The 22,713-nt window shown below is 42.2% G+C and overlaps 1 protein-coding gene and 1 pseudogene across 3 annotated transcripts in view; both read right to left on the bottom strand.

The window, feature by feature from the left end:
• The window catches only part of LOC111957022 (5'-AMP-activated protein kinase subunit gamma-2-like), a 58,724-nt gene extending 45,999 nt beyond the window's left edge, over nt 1–12,725 (bottom strand). For 2 of the 3 annotated variants that reach the window (XR_002876332.2, XM_023977734.2), the window contains exons 1-2: nt 12,450–12,725; nt 10,531–10,602 (exon numbers count right to left, since the gene is read on the bottom strand). Coding sequence is in view for 2 of the 3 variants with exons in the window: in XM_023977734.2 (XP_023833502.1) it covers nt 10,531–10,602; nt 12,450–12,530 (153 nt within the window). In the remaining variant the exon portion in view is untranslated. The remainder of the gene's footprint in view (nt 1–10,530; nt 10,603–12,449) is intronic. The other variant, XM_023977735.2, reaches the window with a different exon arrangement.
• Nucleotides 12,726–13,510: 785 nt separating this feature from the next.
• LOC111957019 (histone-lysine N-methyltransferase 2C-like) overlaps nt 13,511–22,713 on the bottom strand; it is a 26,772-nt pseudogene continuing 17,569 nt past the window's right edge.

The raw sequence follows: 22,713 nt of genomic DNA on the forward strand, positions 1-22,713 counted from the left end.
GCCAGAGCCCTGCAAAATGACCTCCAGCAGGCCACAAATGTGCATGCATATTGGGGGTGTCTTGCTAATTGCCTATAATTTCCACCTTTTGTCTATTCCATTTGCACAACAGCATGTGAAATTTATTGTCAATCAGTGTTGCTTCCTAAGTGGACAGTTTGATTTCACAGAAGTCTGATTGACTTGGAGTTACATTGTGTTGTTTAAGTGTTCCCTTTATTTTTTTGAGCAGTATATATATATATATATATATATATATATATTTTTTTATCCCATATGACGGAACTCCATTGCAGTGACCAAGAACATTAACCCCTGTGTTCAATAGTATTACAGATGACTGACTGTAGGACACCATCTAGCTTACAGTGGACTACCTATCTGGGAAACAGGTTAAAGCCTTTCTTTGTGTTGTGGGTAAATGTGCTACAGATTGAGACTGAGAAGGAGCTCCGTCAAACATGTCTGAAGGGGAAACTCACAGAGTAAGGCTGCCTAATTTTAAGCCGTACCTGGCGGTCAGTGAAAAAGCAGTGCAACATGTGTTGCAAAAAAATATGGGTAAAAGTAGGAGGCGGAAAATTAGAAAATTTCATACACTTATAAGTTAAAGCCTATTGGGAATTGTGTTACTGTATATTAATAAGCGAATGCGAAAATGTTTTGATAAAACACTAGCAGTGTTTTTAGATGAAACAGTAAAATATTGCAGAGAAGTGTTTAGGTGACAGAATACAGGCTACGAACTCAAAGGACTGCCAAGAGCAAATTACAACCATGCCTACAGTGCATTTGGGAGAGGTTTCTCTAAACATTACCTATTGGTCCAGATATACTGGTACTGTACAACATATCACCAAATCAGTCCTGAGCCTCTCTAGTTTCCTTTCCACAATATTTGAGCATGATATTAGCTTAAGACTGGCCCTACTCTACAGACATTTCTGTTTGGCCAATCCTGTAACATATGAGAGACAGCACACACCCTACTTCTCTGTTTGCCAACAAACGTTCTTATTGCGCAACAGCGTGTTTAGGCAAGCTAGTCAGATTGGAGAGTTTTATCAACAAATCTATCAGCTAGTTCAAAACATGAGGAAAGACCGGTGGTTCAAGTTAAGTTAATGGTCACATGCACACGTGAAATGCCTTTCTTGCAAGCGCTAATTCACTACGCACAGTTGAATTTTTTTTTATTTCAAGAAGGATTCAAATCCTATATTTCAGAGAAAAGACTGAGGTTGTTGGGAAAAGAACTACTGAAAGCACTTAAAGACCGACTCAGACAATGTAAAAGACTAAGAAGGAAGAGAAGCTTGCTTTGTAGAAAAGCATGATATAAGGCTAGTAAAAATTCTCACTCAGTGAGAAGAAGCAAAATAAAACCGCTACCAACTCAAAACACTTATAGTAAGAGATTGCACAACCAAGAAGTTGTCTAAACATCTCTGTAGGGCTGAGGCCAATTAGACAACTGGTCAATTGTTTGGTCTTCAGGCTGTTGGTCAACCGAGATTGTGTTACTGCTCAACTAAAACTTACATATAACCTGTTTTTGCTTTGTCATTATGGAGGTATTGACTGTAGATTGATGAGGGGAGAAAAAAACGATTTAAAACATTTTAGAATAACGCTGTAATGTAACAAAAAGTGAAGAAAGTCAAGGGGTCTGAAAACTTTCCGAACGCACTGTACACACAACCAGTCAAATGTTTGGACACATACTCATTCAAGGGTTTAACTTGAATTTTTACTATTGTCTACATTGTAGAATAATAGTGAAGACATCAAAAAAACACATATGGAATCATGAAACTCCCCCCCCAAAAAAGTGTTAAATAAATACAAATATATTTTATAGTTGAGATTCTTCAAAGTAGCCACCCTTTGTCTTGATGACAGCTTTGCACACTCTTGGCATTTTCTCAACTAGCTCATGAAGTAGTCACCTGGAATGCATTTCAATTAACAGGTGTACCTTGATAAAAGTTAACTTGTGGAATATCTTTCTTCTTAATGTGTTTGAGCCAATCAGTTGTGTTACAAGGTGGGGTGGTATACAGAAGATAGTCCATATTACAGCAAGAACAGCTCAAATTAGCAAAGAGAAACGACAGTCCATAATAACTTTAAGACATGAAGGTCAGTCAATGCGGAACATTTCAAGAACTTCGAAAGTTTATTCAAGTGCAGTCGCAAAAACCATCAAGTGCTATGATGAAACTGGCTCTCATGAGGACCGCCACAGGAAAGGAAGACCGAGTTACCTCTGCTGCAGAGGATAAGTTCATTAGAGTTACCAGCCTCAGAAATTGCAGCCCAAATAAATGCTTCACAGAGTTCAAGTAACAGACACATCTCAACATCAACTGTTCAGAGGAGACTGCGTGAATCAGGCCTTCATGGTCGAATTGCTGCAAAGAAACCACTACTAAAGGACACCAATAATAAGAAGAGACTTGCTTGGGCCAAGAAACATGAGCAATGGACATTAGACCAGTGGAGATCTGTCCTTTGGTCTGATGAGTCAAAATTAGATTTTTGGTTCCAACCGCTGTGTCTTTGTGAGACGCCAAGTAGGTGAACGAATGATCTCTGCATGTGTGGTTCCCACAGTGAAGCATGGAGGAGGTGGTGTGATGGTGCTTTGCTGGTGACACGTCAGTAATTTATTTAGAAATCAAGGCACACTTACAGTCAGAAGCTTACTTACACAATCAAATCAAAGTTTATTTGTCACGTGCGTCGAATACAACCTTAGTGAAATGCTTACTTACCAATAGTGCAAAAAAAAGGTATTAGGTGAACAATAGGTAGGTAAAGAAATTAAAACAGTAAAAAGACAGGCTATATACAGTAGCGAGGCTGTAAAAGTAGCGAGGCTACATACAGACACCGGTTAGTCAGGCTGATTGAGGTAGTATGTACATGTAGATATGGTTAAAGTGACTATGCATATATGATGAACAGAGAGTAGCAGTAGCGTAAAAGAGGGGTTGGCTGGTGGAACACAGTGCAGATAGCCCGGTTAGCCAATGTGCGGGAGCAGTGGTTGTTCGGCCCAATTGAGGTAGTATGTACATGAGTGTATAGTTATAATGACTATGCATATATGATAAACAGAGAGTAGCAGCAGCATAAAAAGAGGGGTTGCGAGGGGGGGCTCACAATGCAAATAGTCCGGGCAGCCATTTGATTACCTGTTCAGGAGTYTTAGCCAATTACATTTAAACTCAGTTTTTCACAATTCCTGACATTTAATCCTAGTAAAAATTACCTGTCTTAGGTCAGTTAGGATCACCACTTTATTTTAAGAATGTGAAATGTAAGACTAATAGTAGTAGAGAGAATGATTTATTTCAACTTTTATTTGTTTCACCATATTCCCAGTGGGTCAGAAGTTTACATACACTCAAATAGTATTTGGTAGCATTGCCTTTAAATTGTTTAACTTGGGTCAAATGTTTCCGGTAGCCTTCAACAAGCTTCTACTAATAAGTTGGGTGAATTTTGGCCCATTCCTCCTGACAGAGCTGGCGTAACTGAGTCAGGTTTGTAGGCCTTCTTGCTTGCACACGCTTTTTCAGTTCTGCCCACAAATCTTTTATTGGATTGAGGTCAGGGCTTGTGATGGCCACTCCAAAACCTTGACTTTGTTGTCCTGAAGTTTGGAAGTATGCTTGGGGTCATTGTCCATTTGGAAGACCCATTTGCAACCAAGCTTTAACTTCCTGACTGATGTCTTGAGATGTTGCTTCAAAATATCCACATACTTTTCCTTTCGCATGATGCCATCTATTTTGTGAAGTGCACCAATCCCGGAGTCGCCTCTTCACTGTTGACATCTATTTTGTGAAGTGCACCAATCCCGGAGTCGCCTCTTCACTGTTGACGAGTTTCAGAAGGAAGTTCTTTGTTTCTGGCCATTTTGAGCCTGTAATCGAACCCACAAATGCTGATGCTCCAGATACTCAACAAGTTTAAAGAAGGCAAGTTTTATTGCTTCTTTAAAATCAGCACAACAGTTTTCAGCTGTGCTAACATAATTGCAAAAGGGTTTTCTAATGATCAATTAGCCTTTTAAAATGGTAAACTTGGATTAGCTAACAACGTTCCATTGGAACACAGGAGTGATGGTTGMAGATAATGGGCCTCTGTACGCCTATGTAGATATTCCATTAACCTCCCCCAACAAAGCAATTTCCAGCTACAATACTCATTTACAAGATTAACAGTCTACACAGTATTTCTGATACCTTTTGTTATTTTAAAATGGACAAAAAAGTGGTTTTCTTTAAGAAACAAGGACATTTCTAAGTGACCCCAAACTTTTGAATGGTAGTGTATGTACAGTTGAATTCGGATGTTTCCATACACTTAGGTTGGAGTCATTAAAACTCGCTTTTCTACCACTCCACAAATTTCTTGTTAACAAGCTATAGTTTTGGCAAGTCGGTTAGGACATCTACTTTGTGCATGTCACAAATAATTTTTCCAACAATTGTTAACAGACAGAGTATTTCACTTATAATTCACTGTATCACAATTCCAGTGGGTCAGAAGTTTACATACACCAAGTTGACTGTGCCTTTAAACAGCTTGGAAAATTCCAGAAAATGATGTCATGGCTTTAGAAGCTTCTGATTGACATCATTTGAGTCAATTGGAGGTGTACCTGTGGATGTATTTCAAGGCCTACCTTCAAACTCAGTGCCTCTTTGCTTGACATCATTGGAAAATCAAAAACAAAACAAATCATCCAAKACCTCAGAAAACTAATTTTAGACCTCCACAAGGCTGGTTCATCCTTGGGAGCAATTTCCAAACGCCTGAAGGTACCACATTCATCTGTACAAACAATAGTACGCAAGTATAAACACCATGGGACCACACAGCCGTCATACCGCTCAGGAAGGAGACGCGTTCTGTCTCCTAGAGATGAATGTACTTTGGTGCGAAAAGTGCAAATCAGTCCCAGAACAACAGCAAAGGAGCTGCTGAAGATGCTGGAGGAAACAGGTACAAAGATATATATATATATATCCACAGTAAAACGAGTCGTATAAATCGACATAACCTGAAAGGCCGCTCAGCAAGGAAGAAGCCACTGCTCCAAAACCGCCATAAAAAAACATGGGGACAAAGATCGTACTTTTTGGAGAAATGTCCTCTGGTCTGATGAAACAAAAATAGAACTGTTTGGCCATAATGACCATTGTTATGTTTGGAGGAAAAARGGGGATGCTTGCAAGACGAAGAACACCATCCCAACCGTGAAGCAAATCAAATTGTATTTGTCACATACACATGGTTAGCAGATGTTAATGCGAGTGTAGCGAAATGCTTGTGCTTCTAGTTCCGACAATGCAGTAATAACCAACGAGTAATCTAACCTAACAATTTCACAACAACTACCTTATACGCACAAGTGTAACTGGATGAAGAATATGTACATAAAGATATATGAATGAGTGATGGTACAGAACGGCATAGGCAAGATGCAGTAGATGGTATCGAGTACAGTATATACATACCCTACATTACTCATCTCGTATGTAAACATTATATTAAGTGGCATTGTTTAAAGTGGCTAGTGATACATTTTTTACATCAATTTTTATATTATTGGAGTTGAGTCAGTATGTTGGCAGCAGCCACTCAATGTTAGTGGTGGCTGTTTAACAATCTGATGGCCTTGAGATAAGACTGAAAAACAGCTTCTTCGGTCCCTGCTTTGTGCACCTGTACTGACCACGCCTTCTGGATGATAGCGGGGTGAACAGGCAGTGGCTCGGGTGGTTGTTGTCCTTGATGATCTTTATGGCCTTCCTGTGACATCGGGTGGTGTAGGTGTCCTGGGGGCAGGTTGTTTGCCCCCGGTGATGCGTTGTGCAGACCTCACTACCCTCTGGAGAGCCTTAGGGTTGTGGGCGGAGCAGTTGCCGTACCAGGCGGTGATACAGCCCGACAGGATGCTCTCGATTGTGCATCTGTAAAAGTTTGTGAGTGCTTTTGGTGAAAGCCGAATTTCTTCAGCCTCCTGATGTTGAAGAGGCGCTGCTGCGCCTTYTTCACCACGCTGTCTGTGTGGGTGGACAAATGCAGTATGTCCGTGAGGTGTACGGCGAGGAACTTAAAACTTACTACCCTCTCCACTACTGTCTAAGCACGGGGTGGCAGCATCATGTTGTGGGGGTGCTTTGCTGCAGGAGGGACTGCTATACTTCACAAAATAGATGGCCTCATGATGCAGGAAAAATGATGTGGATATATTGAAGCAACATCTCAAGAATTCAGTCGGGAAGTTAAAGCTTGGTCGCAAATGGGTCTTCCAAATGGACAACGACCCCAATCATACTTCCAAAGTTGTGGCAAAATGGTTTAATGACAACAAAGTCAAGGTATTGGAGTGGCCATCACAAAGCTCTGACCTCAATCCCATAGAAAATTTGTGGACAGAACTGAAAAAGCGTGTGCGAGCAAGGAGGCCGACAAACCTGACTCAGCTACACCAGCTCTGTCACGAGGAATGGGCCAACATTCACCCATCTTATTTTGGGAAGCTTGTGGAAGGCTACCCAAATCATTTGACCCAAGTTTAAATTGTTTAAGGCAATGCTACTAAATACTAATTGAGTGTATGTAAACTTCTGACCCACTGGGAATGTGATGAAAGAAATAAAAGCTGAAATAAATCATTCTCTCTACTATTATTCTGAAATTTCACATTCTTAAAATAAAGTGGTGATCCTAACTGACCTAAGACAGGTAATTTTTACTAGGATTAAATGTCAGGAATTGTGAAAAACGGAGTTTAAATGTATTTGGCTAAGGTGTATGTAAACTTCCAACTGTATGTATGCATGTAAATAAACATACTGTAGCAAGTCAGGGCTAGAATGGACTCAGCAGAAATCAGGGCATTCTTCCATGAAGCGCAAGAAGTATGAATGCCCTGACTTCTGCTGAGGCCATATCACCGTAAATGCTCCATGGCCAATGCATATGTTGGATTAAGCATGTACCTAGATGCACAACGCACTTCTCTCTCCAGAATGCGCTCTCTCCCGCCAATTTGTGCACATTCATAATTTCATTGTATGAGTTTGATTGTTAGTGTATATCAATTMTCCATTACATATATCACCAGTAGATTTACTGTTAATTCCTAAATCTACAATGTTTGTTACAGTAATTTATTTTAATGCATTCAATATTATTATTCCAGTCTTCCTGTTCTCATTGTCAGAGTGGCATATTGTTTGCAGAGTGCACAACCTACACTACAGTACACTTGTGAGAAACAAGTTTTGGTTTACTGAATTCCATTTATGAGTTCTGTGAATTTAGTCATTGTCTTTTGTTTGGTGTGCTCCTGTCAATGTTGAGTAAGCACGCCCACACAAACTCAGCAAAAAAAGAAACATCCCTTTTTCAGGACCCTGTCTTTCAAAGATAATTCGTAGAAATCCAAATAACTTCACAGATCTTCATTGTAAAGGGTTTAAACACTGTTTCCCATGCTTGTTCAATGAACCATAAACAATTCATGAACATGCACCAGTGGAACGGTCGTTAAGACACGAACAGCTTACAGACGGTAGGCAATTAATGTCACAGTTATGAAAACTTAGGACACTAAAGATGCCTTTCTACTGACTCTGAAATACACCAAAAGAAAGATGCCAGGGTCCCTGCTCATCTGCAGGAACATGCCGTAGGCATGAGGACTGCAGATGTGGCCAGGGCAATAAATTGCAATGTCCGTACTATGAGACGCCTAAGACAGCGCTACAGGGAGACAGGACGGACAGCTGATCGTCCTCGCAGTGGCACACCACGTGCAACAACACCTGCACAGGATGGCAACAACAACTGCCCGAGATACACCATGAATGCACAATCCCTCCAGCAGTGCTCGGACTGTCCGAGACTGTCCGCAATAGGCTGAGAGAGGCTGGACTGAGGGCTTGTAGGCCTGTTGTAAGGCAGGTCCTCACCAGACATCACCGGCAACAACGTCACCTATGAGCATAAACCCACCATCGCTGGACCAGACAGGACTGGCAAAAAGTGCTCTTCACTGACGAGTCGCAGTTTTGTCTCACCAGGGGTGATGGTCAGATTCGCGTTTATTGTCGAAGGAATGAGCGTCACACAGAGGGCTGTACTCTGGAGCGGGATTGAAGGTGGAGGGTCCGTCATGGTCTGGGGCCGCGTGTCACAGCATCATCGGACTGAGCTTGTTGTCATTGCAGGCAATCTCAATGCTGTGCGTTACAGGGAAGACATCCTCCTCCCTAATGTGGTACTCTTCCTGCAGGCTTATCCTGACATGACCCTCCAGCATGACAAATCCACCAGCCGTACTGCTCGTTCTGTGCATGATTTCCTGCAAGACAGGAATGTCAGTGTTCTGTCATGGCCAGCGAAGAGCCTGGATCTCAATCCCATTGAGCATGTCAGGGACCTGTTGGATTGGAGGGTGAGGGCTAGGGCCATTCCCCCCAGAAATGTCCGGGAACTTGCAGGTGCCTTGTTGGAAGAGCTGGCAAATCTGGTGCAGTCCATGAGGAGGAGATGCACTGCAGTACTTATTGCAGCTGGTGGCCACACCAGATACTGACTATTACTTTTTGAACCCCCCTTTGTTCAGGGACAGATTATTCCATTTCTGTTAGTCACATGACTGTGGAACTTGTTCAGTTTATGTCTCAGTTKTTGAATMTTATGTTCATACAAATAYTTACACATGTTAAGTTTGCTGAAAATAAGGACATTGACAGTGAGGACGTTTCTTTTTTTGCTGAGTTTAGAAGTAGGACTATAGACTACCTGGCCTGCGCACAAATGTGCCCATTAGGGGATCTGATAGTATTTCTGATTGGCTTAACACATCACCACTAATGACTTGTGGAGCTTCTCAAAGTAATGTTTCTTCACCTGAAACAGCAAGCAAACAAAGTCTGTTTTTACATCCATTGAGAATTACAATAGTTCAAAGTATTTAAAAAATCTTTCCAGCTGTCTCCCTTTCGATAACCACTSGGCATGAAAGTTAAAAATGTCAAGCTCTGATCCAGTGGAAATGTCATAAAATAGGCTTCATATTAGTGCTTGACTTGGACTGAAATAGGTTCCAGTACTCATTTTGGGTGCTGGTACTGTTTATATTTAGGTGCAGGAGCTCCACAATACTTTTGAGCAAATATTCTATAAAGAGGAATAGGATCTCAAGCAGTAGAACATTTGAGGTGCTGAATAGAGATGTGATTAACCACATGACAATGATTGAGATATGAAGACGTTATTGTAAATTTAATTAAACGGTTTCACGAAAATGTGCTTATCAAAACCTTAACTGGCACGCAGATCGGTAGAAATTAAGATAAATTGGCATTCCACATGAGAAAGGTTGCCGACTCCTCGTGTAGCCTATTACCGGCAACTTCAGGAGAGTAATGGCAGAATCTGCAAAAGCCAGTAGGAGCGTTAAGAGAATAGTTGGGTCAGGTTAAGTTTTTTTCCCTTCTGATTATCTAGATCTCTGGATTCCTCGAGGAATCAAACTGTAAGGTTAAAGGATCAGACAAGCTCAATGCATATAGTTGATTTTATTAAAACACATAGGGTGTGTCCATATATGGAGAAAATCCTTTTAAACATTTTGAGCAATAGATTGGTCGAAAAAAAGACGACTTTCAGGCGACCAAGATTTTAATTAGCCGGGATAGCCCTACATCGCTGATAACCAGTCTTTGAAACTTAGCATGCTTTCTACTATTATAAACACCCATGTCTCAATATAATGCTGAGCTCCTGCTACTGAGCAGAGCAACCTTCATTAAGTCCAGAGAGACCACTACAAACTCACTGTCATGTGACATCCATTTCCACGGGACATCATCAGACATCTACGCACCCAACTAGAAGTACCATCAGAGGGCTCCGGAACAATGTCTGTCACACTGCCTGTGTCCAAACACAGTGCTCAAATAACTTAAAACCATTCAAAAGAGTCCAGTGCAGCAGTTTTTATTTCAATATCAAATCATTTCTGGGTAACAATGAAATACCTTACTGTGATTGTTTTCAATTAAACTGATCAAAGAAAAACAAAAATAGCTTCTTAGCAAAGAGCAATTTCTCAAGCAAGAATTTGATCAGACTGTTTGGAAGTGGTCTGAGTGGAGGGGGAAACTATCTGTTATTGGCAGAGAGGTTTAGAACKCTTTCTTAATTGGTCTATTAACTAATTTACCATCTGCTGATGTCAACAGGCAGGCCAGAACTCCATCCCAACAAAACAGGCTGAAATTTCAAACAAATCTTACACTAAAGGGGCATTATGATAATTTTCACAGTATTATTCCAACATCATAGTGTGGAAATATATATAAAGCACAGGAACATCATGTTTTGGACCGCACTGGGCCTTTAAAATTAAAGGTAAAGGTGAGAAGCGCAATGCTGTCAGTCAAGAATAACTTAATTGTGTGTAACCACGAGTATGATGAAAAGACCATTTACATTTGGATAGCCATCCTTGCCCGAGCCTCCAGACTTGCCGTCCAGTATGGGGAAGGCGAAAGCACTTACGTCCTGCAGACAGAGAAGGCTTTTAGCCAATTTTTACAAGAAAAATGGACTATCAATGTTACATCCAGAGAGTGATTGATTGGACCCAAATGTAATTTTCGGCTTTAGGTTCAATCTTTAATACTGGACAATCTGCTTCCGGCGAGACATGTTAAGCTCTGAAAGAGGAGAAACGTGTTAAACCACTACTGGGGCATGACATGACCAGGAAATACAATTTCCCTAACTTTCCGTATAGGCCTACTGTATAACATTCAAGTTCTGCATGTCAATCATCATGTTTAAAAAGGAGAAAAGGCAACAATTCATAGCAATAAACAAATGTAATTGCATGGAAAATCAGATGTGTATACACATCTAGAGGCATTTTTAATCCATGCACTACTCCTGGGAGGGCATGGGAAGGCATGTGATTGCATGGWTCTAATGGATGCCATCCAAAGAATACCAATGAGGTGCAGCAACATGAATGTAGCAGCAGTCAACACCGACAGTAATAATCCACTGTCATTCAAATAACTTAGGGCCTATTTGCTCTGCAGATGTTGGGGCATTTTCTTAATATAGAAAATGCAAGCTTAGATAATGCACRTAGTATAAATACATGATTATGGTCAGATGTTGTCTGGGGAAACAAAGAAAACCCATAATGATGCTAGCCTGGTTTAACCAGACTGTACACAGTGCTCACTGCTCACCATTGTTTCAGGCTGATATGMTGCCAATGCGATCAGTGACTTGGTTCATTTGAGCAGAGAGAACATGATGCAAGGGGAAACCAGAATAATACTCTGAAATCCAATAAAATCAGGACTTTCTCTCTCACTTCTTTGTTGCCCCTAGTTACAGTGCAGGGACACAATGCATCATGACTCAGTGGTTTAGAGCAGACCAGAGTAGTGTGTTTCCAGCTGTTTCCCTAGCTTCCTCTTTCTTCTCACACAAAAACATCAAATACCTTATTGCCTATAAGCCGACTAGACTGGAAATAATTGTTCTAAACAGTAACGATAACAATAACTGAATAACAGTAACGGAATAACAATGCTGGTGCATTTAGGAATGAATAAAGGCCCCATTAGACCTCAGTGGTATTTGGATTGTGTCAATAGACCAGTACAGGGTGAGTTTTAAGTCTGAGTATGGGATGGGCTTCAGGTCTTTGACATGATTTCAATGCATCATATGTTGATTGTGGTAGTGATGATGAAAATGATGGCATATTGCATTGAAATTTAGATGTGCATAGACATGAACATTTCACCCCCAAAATCAAGTGAATAACTGATGTTGAGTCCATGTTTTGAAGACTTGATGCTGGGGCGGCAGGTAGCCTAGTGGTTAGCGCGTTCGGACTAGTAACCGCAAGATCGAATCTCCGAGCTGACAAGTTAAAAATCTGTCGTTCTGCCCCTGTACAAGGCAGTTAACCCACTGTTCCTAGGCCGTCATTGTAAGTAAGAATTTGTTCTTAACTGACTTGTCTAGTTAAATAAAGGTTTAAACAAATGGGGGGGAAACTAGCATCATCTCATGCCTGTGCAAAGAACCTGTCAAAAAAGGCAACAATGTTGTTTTTGATGTAATTACAAAATTAATATATATACACAAAACACATATATAAAAACATGACCTCAACTGTGAGRACTAGACGCTGTGAATTGGAAAAGATGCCCGGGTGATTGATGTAACAATGCGGACACCCGAACATACTAGAAAGTTACATATTTTGCAACATTATATCATTATATCACTGCGATAATCACACACACAAGTTCTACTCTTTCCACAATGCCACATCAACAAACACCTGTAGGTGTCAAACAACAGACTATCATTTACGAACTTACTGGCATATTTAGGCGTAGTGTTCTCTTTTTCTTCGAGGTTTTCATATCCTTCTTGTTGGACTCCATCACGGTGCTTCCCATTTTCAGACTAATTAGCCTGTTTTCTTTGTTTTTAACGAGCTTGAGTAAATTGCGTGATATTATACCATACGTCTTTATCTGAAAACGAAGTTGCAAGTCAACGTTCTTTAGAAGAAACTAGTTAATTTACCAGGAAGTATAGCCTACCGCACTACCGACGCATTACAGACAAGGGGTGTGTTCACATCACGAAGACTGAGCGCGCTGCTTTTCACTAACTAACAGATGTCAGTAAAGCATGGCTTCATTATTGGTTCCTATTTCCTTGACTCCTTCCTTAGGTCCTAACTCCTACCCTTTCCATTTCCTCCACAAATATAAACATTGATTGGTAAAGCAGAGCACAACATCACATTTTATTCAAAGGGATAAGGGATGTTAGGGGTGGGGGGGACTTTCACTGGCTGACCATTTCAGATCTCCAAACTCAGAAAGGAATAGGCATCGGGACAATGATTGAAATGGAGCACATACACACGTTCTTTCTTTCTCACATGCAGTGTGTGGGTTAACGTGAGCAAAACAAGTAGCCTCCAGTTGGATATTTTGCTGCTATCCTTTGAACAGCAAGGCAGATCTCAGCCATTCTTTCTCCATMTGTTGCATGTACGTAGAATAGATGATGCATGAGCCATCCGTTCCCATTCCACTCTGCACCGCTCCCCCCCTCATTGATAGAATGCCTTGTTTGCCCTCAATTACGTTTTTGCTCTCTCCAACAGCTCTCGTTTCAGTTCGTTTATACATTTAAACATGGACCTAATTAATGGCAGGCCATACTTTTATAGATTTTATTTTTTATACGAGGTCTTCAGTTGCTAAATAATATATTATGAATGTAATATTAACAAAATGTGTATAGTRATGAAAGTGGTGGAGCTGTAGTTGCCATATTTGGCCAGTGGGTGTCTTACCCCCAAGGGGGTYCTTCCTATGGGTCAGGCAGATGTGTGCGATTTCTGAAGGCACAAACAAAATAATTAAGATGTAAAATAGTTTATTTTGTAAATGCTTCTAAATTMAATTCCAAACTCCAACCCTMATTTTTCTGTACACTTCTAAATGCATTTTAAAAAACATTTTGAGACTACAGGACCAAGAAAAATTTAGCACAAACACTGGTAGGATGATGTCATTTTATACAAGAGAAGAAAAATATCCAAGAAACAATTTTGTTACAACCATTCATTGAGAAAATATATACAATTGAGTCTTCAGAAAGTTAAAAAAATACATGCCATATACATTACAAGTTCTAAGACTGTCTCCAATATTTTACAGTCGAGTTGAAATTGTGCTCGCAAAACATCTTCTAACTACTGTATGTGACTTGTGATGTGTCAATATCACATACATTTCTGATTAAGTAGAATGTCATCTCTTTTCAAAATGTAGCACCACCAAATGTCCAGACCTTTTCCTCTGCAACAAACATTATTTTATTTTTTCAGTACACTTTAATTTCAAACGCCTGAAGCAGTAAGCAATGTCATACGACGTCTGTACACAATTTCTATGTAAAAAAACMAACAGAAAAAACAAGGTTATATTCCTACACATATTTGGGTTAAAAAGAAGTTAAAATTGTGTTTGGGTGGTTTAAAACCTTTTTCACAGCTCTATAAAATCAAACCTGATTAACAGTAAAGATGTCAGAATGATGTCTTTACCATTTTTTATTCTTTAACCAATAACTAATTTCCACACTGTCACCAAAAATATTTCTTTTTGAGTGGTCAAAGTACGTGTAAATCACAAAAACACTAAGCTACAATACCATACTTTTAATACAACAAAAATACTTTGTGAATTATTGTGGTTATTTTACAAATTCTGTACAGAATAATCATAATATATACTCTGAAACTGATATTATGACAGCCTTCTTAAATAAACTGCAATGACAAAAAATAAAATAATAATTAAAAAACACCCAAACATCAAGAAGGTTAAGGTAGTATTTGGTCAGTTATTCCTATATTYTTCTTTATATACATTTGTACACAAGTAACAGAATTTCTTCAATCTTCAGAAAACAATATCAGTTTAACCTTCTTTTTACTGTCTCATCATTTTGAGAAAAAAATTCATTCATTCAATAATAAATACAAAACGTCCTCTCGAATTTCACTCAAATCACATGACAGAAACCTATGATAAAACTGACTCATGGAATCAAGTATCTTAAAGTTTGTGTGTACGTGTCTTTTTTTTTTTAGTGCAAGTTAATATTCCCTTCGCGGTAGTCATTGCTGTACATTCCCCATTCAGTGATGTCTACATTTAGTCAAATGGTTTTACATTTAAAGTTTTTAACAAAAGGGCCTGCCCTTAACAACCAATAGGGTCCACGCCCTGCACAGTGCGCTCTCCTCATTCGCTGGTGGATTCTCATCTGTGCCCTACTGTATATCATCTCAATAATACACAGATGCTGCACTCATTGACAGAGTCCTTCCATCAAAACCCATCCTCTCGCGTAATATGGCACGAATCACATGTCTATCTGCTGTTGTTTCTTCCTGCTCTCCTCTTTCCACACCCTTTCCTTCTGTCCATCTTCAGTCTATGCTTCCAAACATGGGAATCCATTCACACGTCACTCTTAKGGTTTACTCAGGCCTTCTGCTCGTTCTAACAAAGTCTGAAGCACCTCACTCTTTCTACACAGAGATCAGGGCATCTGCATAATATGGCAAGGAATGCATTTGTGTTTGTTGTTGTCATTTAATTTTTTTCTCAGTTGATCCATTTCCTGCAGTCTGCTGTTCCACAGTGACAGGCGATCTTGTGTTGGCCGTCCACACAGTCATACTGGTAGTCGAAACAAAGCTGGAAAATAATGAAAAGAAAACAGTGATGACAATGAAAACGCCATTCATAGCATATGTAGAGATTTTCAATTGGAAGGAAAAAGAACCCACCTCCTCTCCTTTCTCGATTCTGCGGTTGGAGGTGATGATGATTTTATAACCTCTTTCGAAGGTTACCACCTCAGCGACACAGTTTGGGGTACAAGAGTGGTTGATGTACCTGTATAAGAAAACAAACACATAGCATTGCACATTATGACGGAATGTTTTATGACATTTTTGAATGCGAGGTTCATTGTGCATACTGTGTATGCAGACGCAAGGCTACATACGGAGCCCTGTAAATGAAGTACTGCACCACCATCCTGACATTGAGCGACAATTAAATCAGTTAAGATTAGAATGTGAATCAGATGGAATGTGACTACGTAAACAATACAACAAGGCCCTATGATAGACTAGCGTCCTGTCCAGGGGGTGTACTTCAAGCTGYCTCCTGCTCCTATTAGCTGTTCCGGCCTGCACAAGCCAAGGTTCACACACACAGTAAGGCTACTTACTTTTACTTATGTAAAGAATATGCTTACCTTGCTAGACCCCCTGTCTGACTGGAATCAACGACATGTTCACTGTCGATGCGGAACATGAACACACCACGATTCTGTAGGGGGAGAAGTAACCACTTAGACCAACTGGAATCCTCACATGAGATAATATAGCAAACATGTATTCAGCCTTCGCTCTCCACAACACAGTAATTAGTACAGCCTTGAGTAAAAAAATAAGTTTTTCTACCTGAGACTTGTAAGTCCTTTGCTTCCTGATGGCCACCTCGTTGCGGAGGACAGTTCCGTTGTACTCGATCACCATGGTGTGTTTCTCTATGTCCCGGGATGCATATAGACCCAGGCCCTGTGGACACAGCAACCAGAAAGTTTGTCCACGTCSAACAGTAAGTCACCTTACTCTCGTGCTGTCATACTTCAGTGTCATATTCACTCTGATACTTTAGAAGGGGAATGCTACAGAGCTGAACATAGAAGATCATGTCCAGTAGACCCACCTGGATCTTGGAGGCAGCGAGGTAGACGTTGGCCCTCCACTCACTTTTCATCCAGCGGTACTGCGACGACCTGTGGTGCACCATGGGTGGCTTGGTATGGGGTACACCACCCTCCCCCTGGGCTGTGTTCTGACACCTGGAGGAGGTATTGGTGGTGCTGGATACCGGCTGGGGCCTAAGAGTGTGTGTGTGTGTGTGTGTGTGGAGGAGGGTATAGTACAATTAACAAAACAAGTACAAAACAAAGCCTACATATTGTTATAGCAAGATAACTTGTGCTAAACCAAAGTACATTAAATCTACAGATTAAATTGTGGTGGAAATTCCACAATACCTAATGACAACGGCGGTGGATGGGGAGCTGGTTTTGGGCATGGCCCGGGCACTGCCGGAGGGGTTAAAGATCAGGGGCAGCTCCATCAGAGGGTTACGGCCGTAACGGAAGGTATACCTGTCACAGGCCTCTATCCCTGGGAGCTGGAACACAACCAACAGCACATGGAAATGAGACTGGAACACTCCTCACTTCAGTGTCTACAATACAGTATGGTGTGGGTATTTTAAGAGTTGTTTACCTGAATAGGCAGCTAAAGACACCTACAGCGTCATTTGAACATTGATCATTTAATCTAAATCGTTTTAATATAATATAACTAAAAACAGATACAAACCGATTCAGTGATCTTGGTAACTGCAGAGACGGTGAGCCCAAACAGGTCCTCTCCTTTCAGATAGACAGGGAAGAGTTTCAAAGTTCCTATTTCAGTTCTCCTGTCAGCCACCGGACCSAGGACCTTATCCCACACTCCTGATGGACAGACAGGAAACAGCAGGGTCATAGATTATATATACTATAGGGACTCCTACAGAACACATTTATTGTAGTAAAAGAGAATCTGAAAGGCAAAATGAACTAGAAACAAGCCTAGTCTAAGCTAACCCAGATACATAAACGGCAGAGGCTACAGCCCAAACAAGGCTAACTAAGCATGTAATAAAACCAATCTAGCTAGCCCACCTTTACTAGACAAGCSTAATCTAAAGCCTAGCCTAAGACAAATCCATCCCAGCCCACCTTTGGGGGTGGAGTCAGTAAGGACCAGGTCCTTGTATCCCTGCTCGATGACRCGGATGCTGAACTCCGGCTGCTCTTCCCTCTCCTCTACGGAGCACAGGTAGCGGCAGCGACGGTTGCCATGGCGCATGCTCCAGTAGATGCGGCAGGCCTCGTAGCCCACGGGGAAGATGGCTGTGGCCGAGTGGAAGGCGGCCATCTGGGACGGGTTGATCTGACCCACGGCATAGAGCACCAGGCTGCCCACTCTGAAGGTGTAGCCCAGCTCGGGCTGCTGTACGGCGCTGGCCATCTGCCTYACCTCGTCCCTCTGGATGTAGACGCGGCGGAACACAGCGAAGCAGCGCAGCTCGTGCTCCAGGACGTGGCCAGAGCCACCGTGGGCGGAGCCTTGCTGGGTCGGTGGGCGTGGCACAGCATGGTCTTGTCCTTGAAGAAGATGCAGTGTGCCTCAGCGCGCAGGTGAAGTGGTAGACGTTGTGCAGCGCAGGCGGTGGCAGCCGCTGGTGGCGCCCATCTGCTGGCAGAAGGCACAGCGGACCGCCGAACCCCGCCTCAGCGCCACTCTACATTGATCAGAGCGCCTGACTGCGTCTCATACACCTATACAACAATACAACATTAATAATAGATATACAACACAACAGAACTTTATAAAAAGAAGGGGCATGATTGTAGTGGATGGTAGTAATGATCTGAAACCAGCAGCCCACCTCTCTATCCTCTGGGCTACCTACCTCGGTGGACCACAGGGCACAGTTGAGGGGCACCCACACGTCCAGGTCCAGGCTGAGGAGTCGGGCAGGGCCGTCGGTGACCCCGTCCCCCAGCTGGTGACAGAAGCAGCAGCGGCGCTGGTCCCTGAGACTGGCCCCGGGGCGGAGAGACGCTCCCAGCTTCCTCAGCAGCTCGTCTATCTGGTCCTCGTCAGGGAGCTGGGAGCTTCCTCTGGGCAACACCACCTGCACTGTCCACTTCCTCCAGTGGAGACCCTTGTGTCTCTTCCCCTGGTGCCAGCCCTCCTGTTGAGCCCTGGGCCCCGCGCCTTCAGCTTCACCGTCACTTTGATGGTGTCTGACTTGGCCTCTGTCTTAGGGGTCTTTGGGGTGTCACTGGCTGGGGGGAAGGGGATGGGTGAGGTGAGGGAGGGGACTGCTTGAGCTGGAGCTGGGCCAGACAGTGACATCCAGAGAGGACATGTTGTTGCTGTATTGGTGTTGTGTTTTCGACAGGCTCTCTTTCTGGTCCGAGTCTGGAGACAGGAGGGCTACCGTGTCCTGCAGAAGACAATAAGTAATGATGACCTACCTGCACATTTCAATTCATTCATTAATTCTAGGCACAGCTTTGAAGAGGCACGAAGAGGATTCAACACAGCTTTGACTTGACATATTATGCAATCTTCAACACCTTTACATGCCTTGATTCTTGTGCACACCAAAGTGCCTCATGTATTTGAATTGGTAGGACATTCTTAGTAGGACAAACCTTGGAGTCTGTAGTGGTTCTGGCCTGCCGAGGAAGAGGAGGACGAGGAGGAAGCAGAGTAGAGGAGGAAGCAGCTGTGGCTGCAGAAGACCAAGTTCCCCTCGGAACGCAACAATCCTTCTTGTTCCTGAAGAAGAGGAGGGAAGCCAGGCATGTTAGGAGATGTAGCGAGGGAGCTCAATGAGATATCAAAGGCCAAATCGATGCCCATACAGAAACCTTCATCAATGCTAAAAGGGTTTATTCAATAATCAAACAGCTCCAATATTCAAATGAATCAGGGTTTAACCATTTGTGAACTTCCCAGACTTCAGTCGGAGGGCATGCTACCGCTTAACCCACTAATTGCACCGATATGGATTTCACTCCAATGGGGGGGATTAGCATAATTAGAGGCTCTATAGTACGTGTGTGTACGGACATGTACGGATGTGTGTGTGTGTCTGTGTGCATGCATGCTCTTGTGTGTGTGTGTGTGTGTGTGTGTGTGTGTGTGTGTGTGTGTGTGCACCCCCAAAGGCATAATGTGGATTAATCGATCATCTGAAGTGAGGTCTGAGCCTCTGGTCATGACCCGTCTGTACTCTCCTGCCCCCTGGAGAAACAGACTAAAAACAGTAATCCACGGCTGACTGGAGAGAAGGGCTTTTACTGGGTTGGTTGGTTGGCCAAGAAGATAGTAAATCAACCCATTCAGATCATGGCTTGGTTGGGCAACATCACAACAAAGTAATTGATCAATCTGTATTGACAGAACATGTGGACTATTTGATAGATATAGACACGACTATCTAACATGGGCYGCAAGATCAAAATATCAACGTATCGCTAAGTGTTGACCTATAGATAACAATCTTTGTAATGTATGAGTTCAGCCTGATAAACATGTAGTAATTGACTACATGAAAGCTCTGGCGGTACGTTACCTGTTTGTGTACTGGAAGGTCTTTGATGGACTTGCGGACTCCATTTCCCAGCACCACCACCTTACAGTGGCAGCACCACTGGGGCTTGGAGCCTGGGCTGCCGGGGGTCTTCTGATGAGGGCCTCTGAGTGCAGCTGGACCTAAAACACACAGACAGCTCTCTGTGACACAGCTCCTCCAACTATGGTAGATGCATAACAGGCCAGTGCAGTACTGCTGCTAGGTTTATTACTTCAAATAAATGAGTGTTGCTCTGCTGCAGTCTTGTTTTGGACCAAATAACCATTTCAAACGCCTGATTTTTACAACATTTTAAAGGCAGTTCTTGTCCCACTCTGGAACTTCAATATGTCCGTAGAGTATATTATGTTCAACAATATATTGACAAATTAGCTAAATCAAAAATGGTATATTTTCAAAATKAATGTTTATATTTTTCAATATTCATAAATGTATGTAAGAAATGTGCTATTGGCATCAAAATACTACTCATGTCACAGAGAAAGCGGTAAAGCTTCATATGACACCAACTTTTGTTTTGTAGCACGTACAGATTAACTAAACATTGTGTCACAAATATTCTAACTTCAATTCACTATTTCTCAATTATGCTTTAAGATCCAAATGTCAAATATATGTCAACAATCCTTCCTCCTAAGGACCCTTCTATGGTTTAGATTTAGTGAAAATCATAGTCTTTTTTTGGTTCTAGTTTTGCGAGGACCATAGCTGGCCATGATGCAATTGTCTTAGAACAACAGGAAATCGGTTTAAAGATAAAAACCTCCTTGTTATCAGACCCCATGACAATTAACACTAGATGATTGAGAGGAATATCCTATATCTTTACCCCACTGATGAGGTGTTCACTTAATCATTTATCTGGCTGTTTGTGGTATATGGGTCCAGGCTAACTGACCACATTCATTAGGCCTGTGGTCTTACACTTTGACAGCAGCGATAAGCAGGTGTGTGTGTGTGTACGAGTGAGGTCGGGCACAGGAAGGAGGAATACTCAGGTTCATTAGTTGTGTGTATCGCTGTGTGATCAATACGTATCCCCATCATTACCTGGTGGGCCAGACACACACAGCCTTTAGACCCCTGACAGAAGGGGGTCTAACAGACCATTTGTAAACATTGTTAAAAGGGGCTAATTATGAAAATGGACAACGAGGGGGGAAACAATGACGAGGATTGTAAATGTTTCTTGTAGGCCGGATTATATTGTTGTGCATGTTTTAAATCTGATGTCGTATTGATTGCAAAATCAACTGTCTTAATGGGCAATTATATATATTCTGTTGCCATGCACATTTCTAAAAGGTACTGTGGTGTCATGCTTGAAGACAGACATGATTAATTTCAGAAAAGTAAGTTGGAAAACTAACAAACAGGTTTGGATGGACATGAATTTCAGCAGTGTCTCATTTCAAGACAAGCACACAAGAGCAGCAACATATCCCCTGTTATGTCTGTATTTCGACATAAGGGGGCGATAAGGTGCAGGGATGTAGCCCAGTCTCTCACCTGGTCCATCAGGATGGAAGCGGATGTGCTGCTGTGGATGTCCCTGCTGCTGTTGCATCATCATCCTCTGTTGTGGTCCTTCTCCCCCAGGCCTGATGAGCTGGCCTGGGGCTCCGTGAGGGTGAGGGCCCCCCATGTCCCCAGCACCAGCACGGCCCGGATACATCATGGGGGCCCCCGGCCGGTGCACCAGGCCTCCTTGGGGGCCCACCCTCAGGCCGCTGAGCATGGCCAGGGGCCCCCTGTCTGGGCCCGGGGTGCTGCTCACCTCATAGCTGCTGGGGATCTTCACACACAGCAGTTCTGAGATGGCAGCTACCACACCTGTGATGTTCTGAGAACAAAAACACAACATTAAAATGTATGTTGTAGATATTGCCAATCAAGCCACCGGCACATGCACAGTACAGAGAGAGCAAAGAATTGGCTTCAGCTCCTACAATTAAGCCTGGTGATGTTTTAATCCTCACATATTCGACCAGTAGTGAAATGACTGAGGTGAATTGTTTTTGGGAAAAAGGGTAATAAGCTACCAACAATAACCAACAAACATTAACAAAGGACCTAGACCATTTCCTCCCTGCTGATTTTCTATGAAAGCAGGGGAAAGTGAAGCCAAAAGAACAGAAATACTCACCTCAGCAGCCGCTGGTCTCAGGGTGATGGCTACAGACACCAGGCCTGGTTTAATGTCGTTAGACGGCGGGCCAAAATGCGAGCCAAAGAACATCCCATAGGGCTCAGTCTTGAGCTCAGTCTTCAGCCTAACCTCTGATCCTACAGGAAGAACAATAGAGACATTAGGAATAATATTTTAAAGGAGGATTCATTAATACTTACTGCTTTCATTGATAGTGTAAAGCAGTTTGTGACAGTGTTGATATAAAAGGGCTTTATAAATATCATTTGATTGATGTTGATGTGCCGATATTAGTGAGAAAGGCACATCTCTGTTTACAGTTGATCATTTATTACCAGTTTAAACAAATTACCAAGGCTGTGTATATTCATATTAATTCATGGTAACACCTTATTTTAACGGTCCGTAGTAAACCATTTATTAATCATTACTCCCACATTTATAACCCATTTACAGTTCGCCATACTGGCACGGAGGGGATGGCTGCCGTTTTACGGGCTCTGAATCAACTGTGCTATTTTGTGGGTTTATTGGCTAACGAGCAATCACTGGAGAATAAACTGGACGATCTCCGTTCAAGACTATCCTACCAACTGGACATTTACAAACTGTCATATCTTATGTTTCACCGAGTCGTGGCTGAACGAC

Source organism: Salvelinus sp. IW2-2015, linkage group LG32, assembly GCF_002910315.2.
Source record: "Salvelinus sp. IW2-2015 linkage group LG32, ASM291031v2, whole genome shotgun sequence".
NCBI lineage: Eukaryota > Metazoa > Chordata > Actinopteri > Salmoniformes > Salmonidae > Salvelinus > Salvelinus sp. IW2-2015.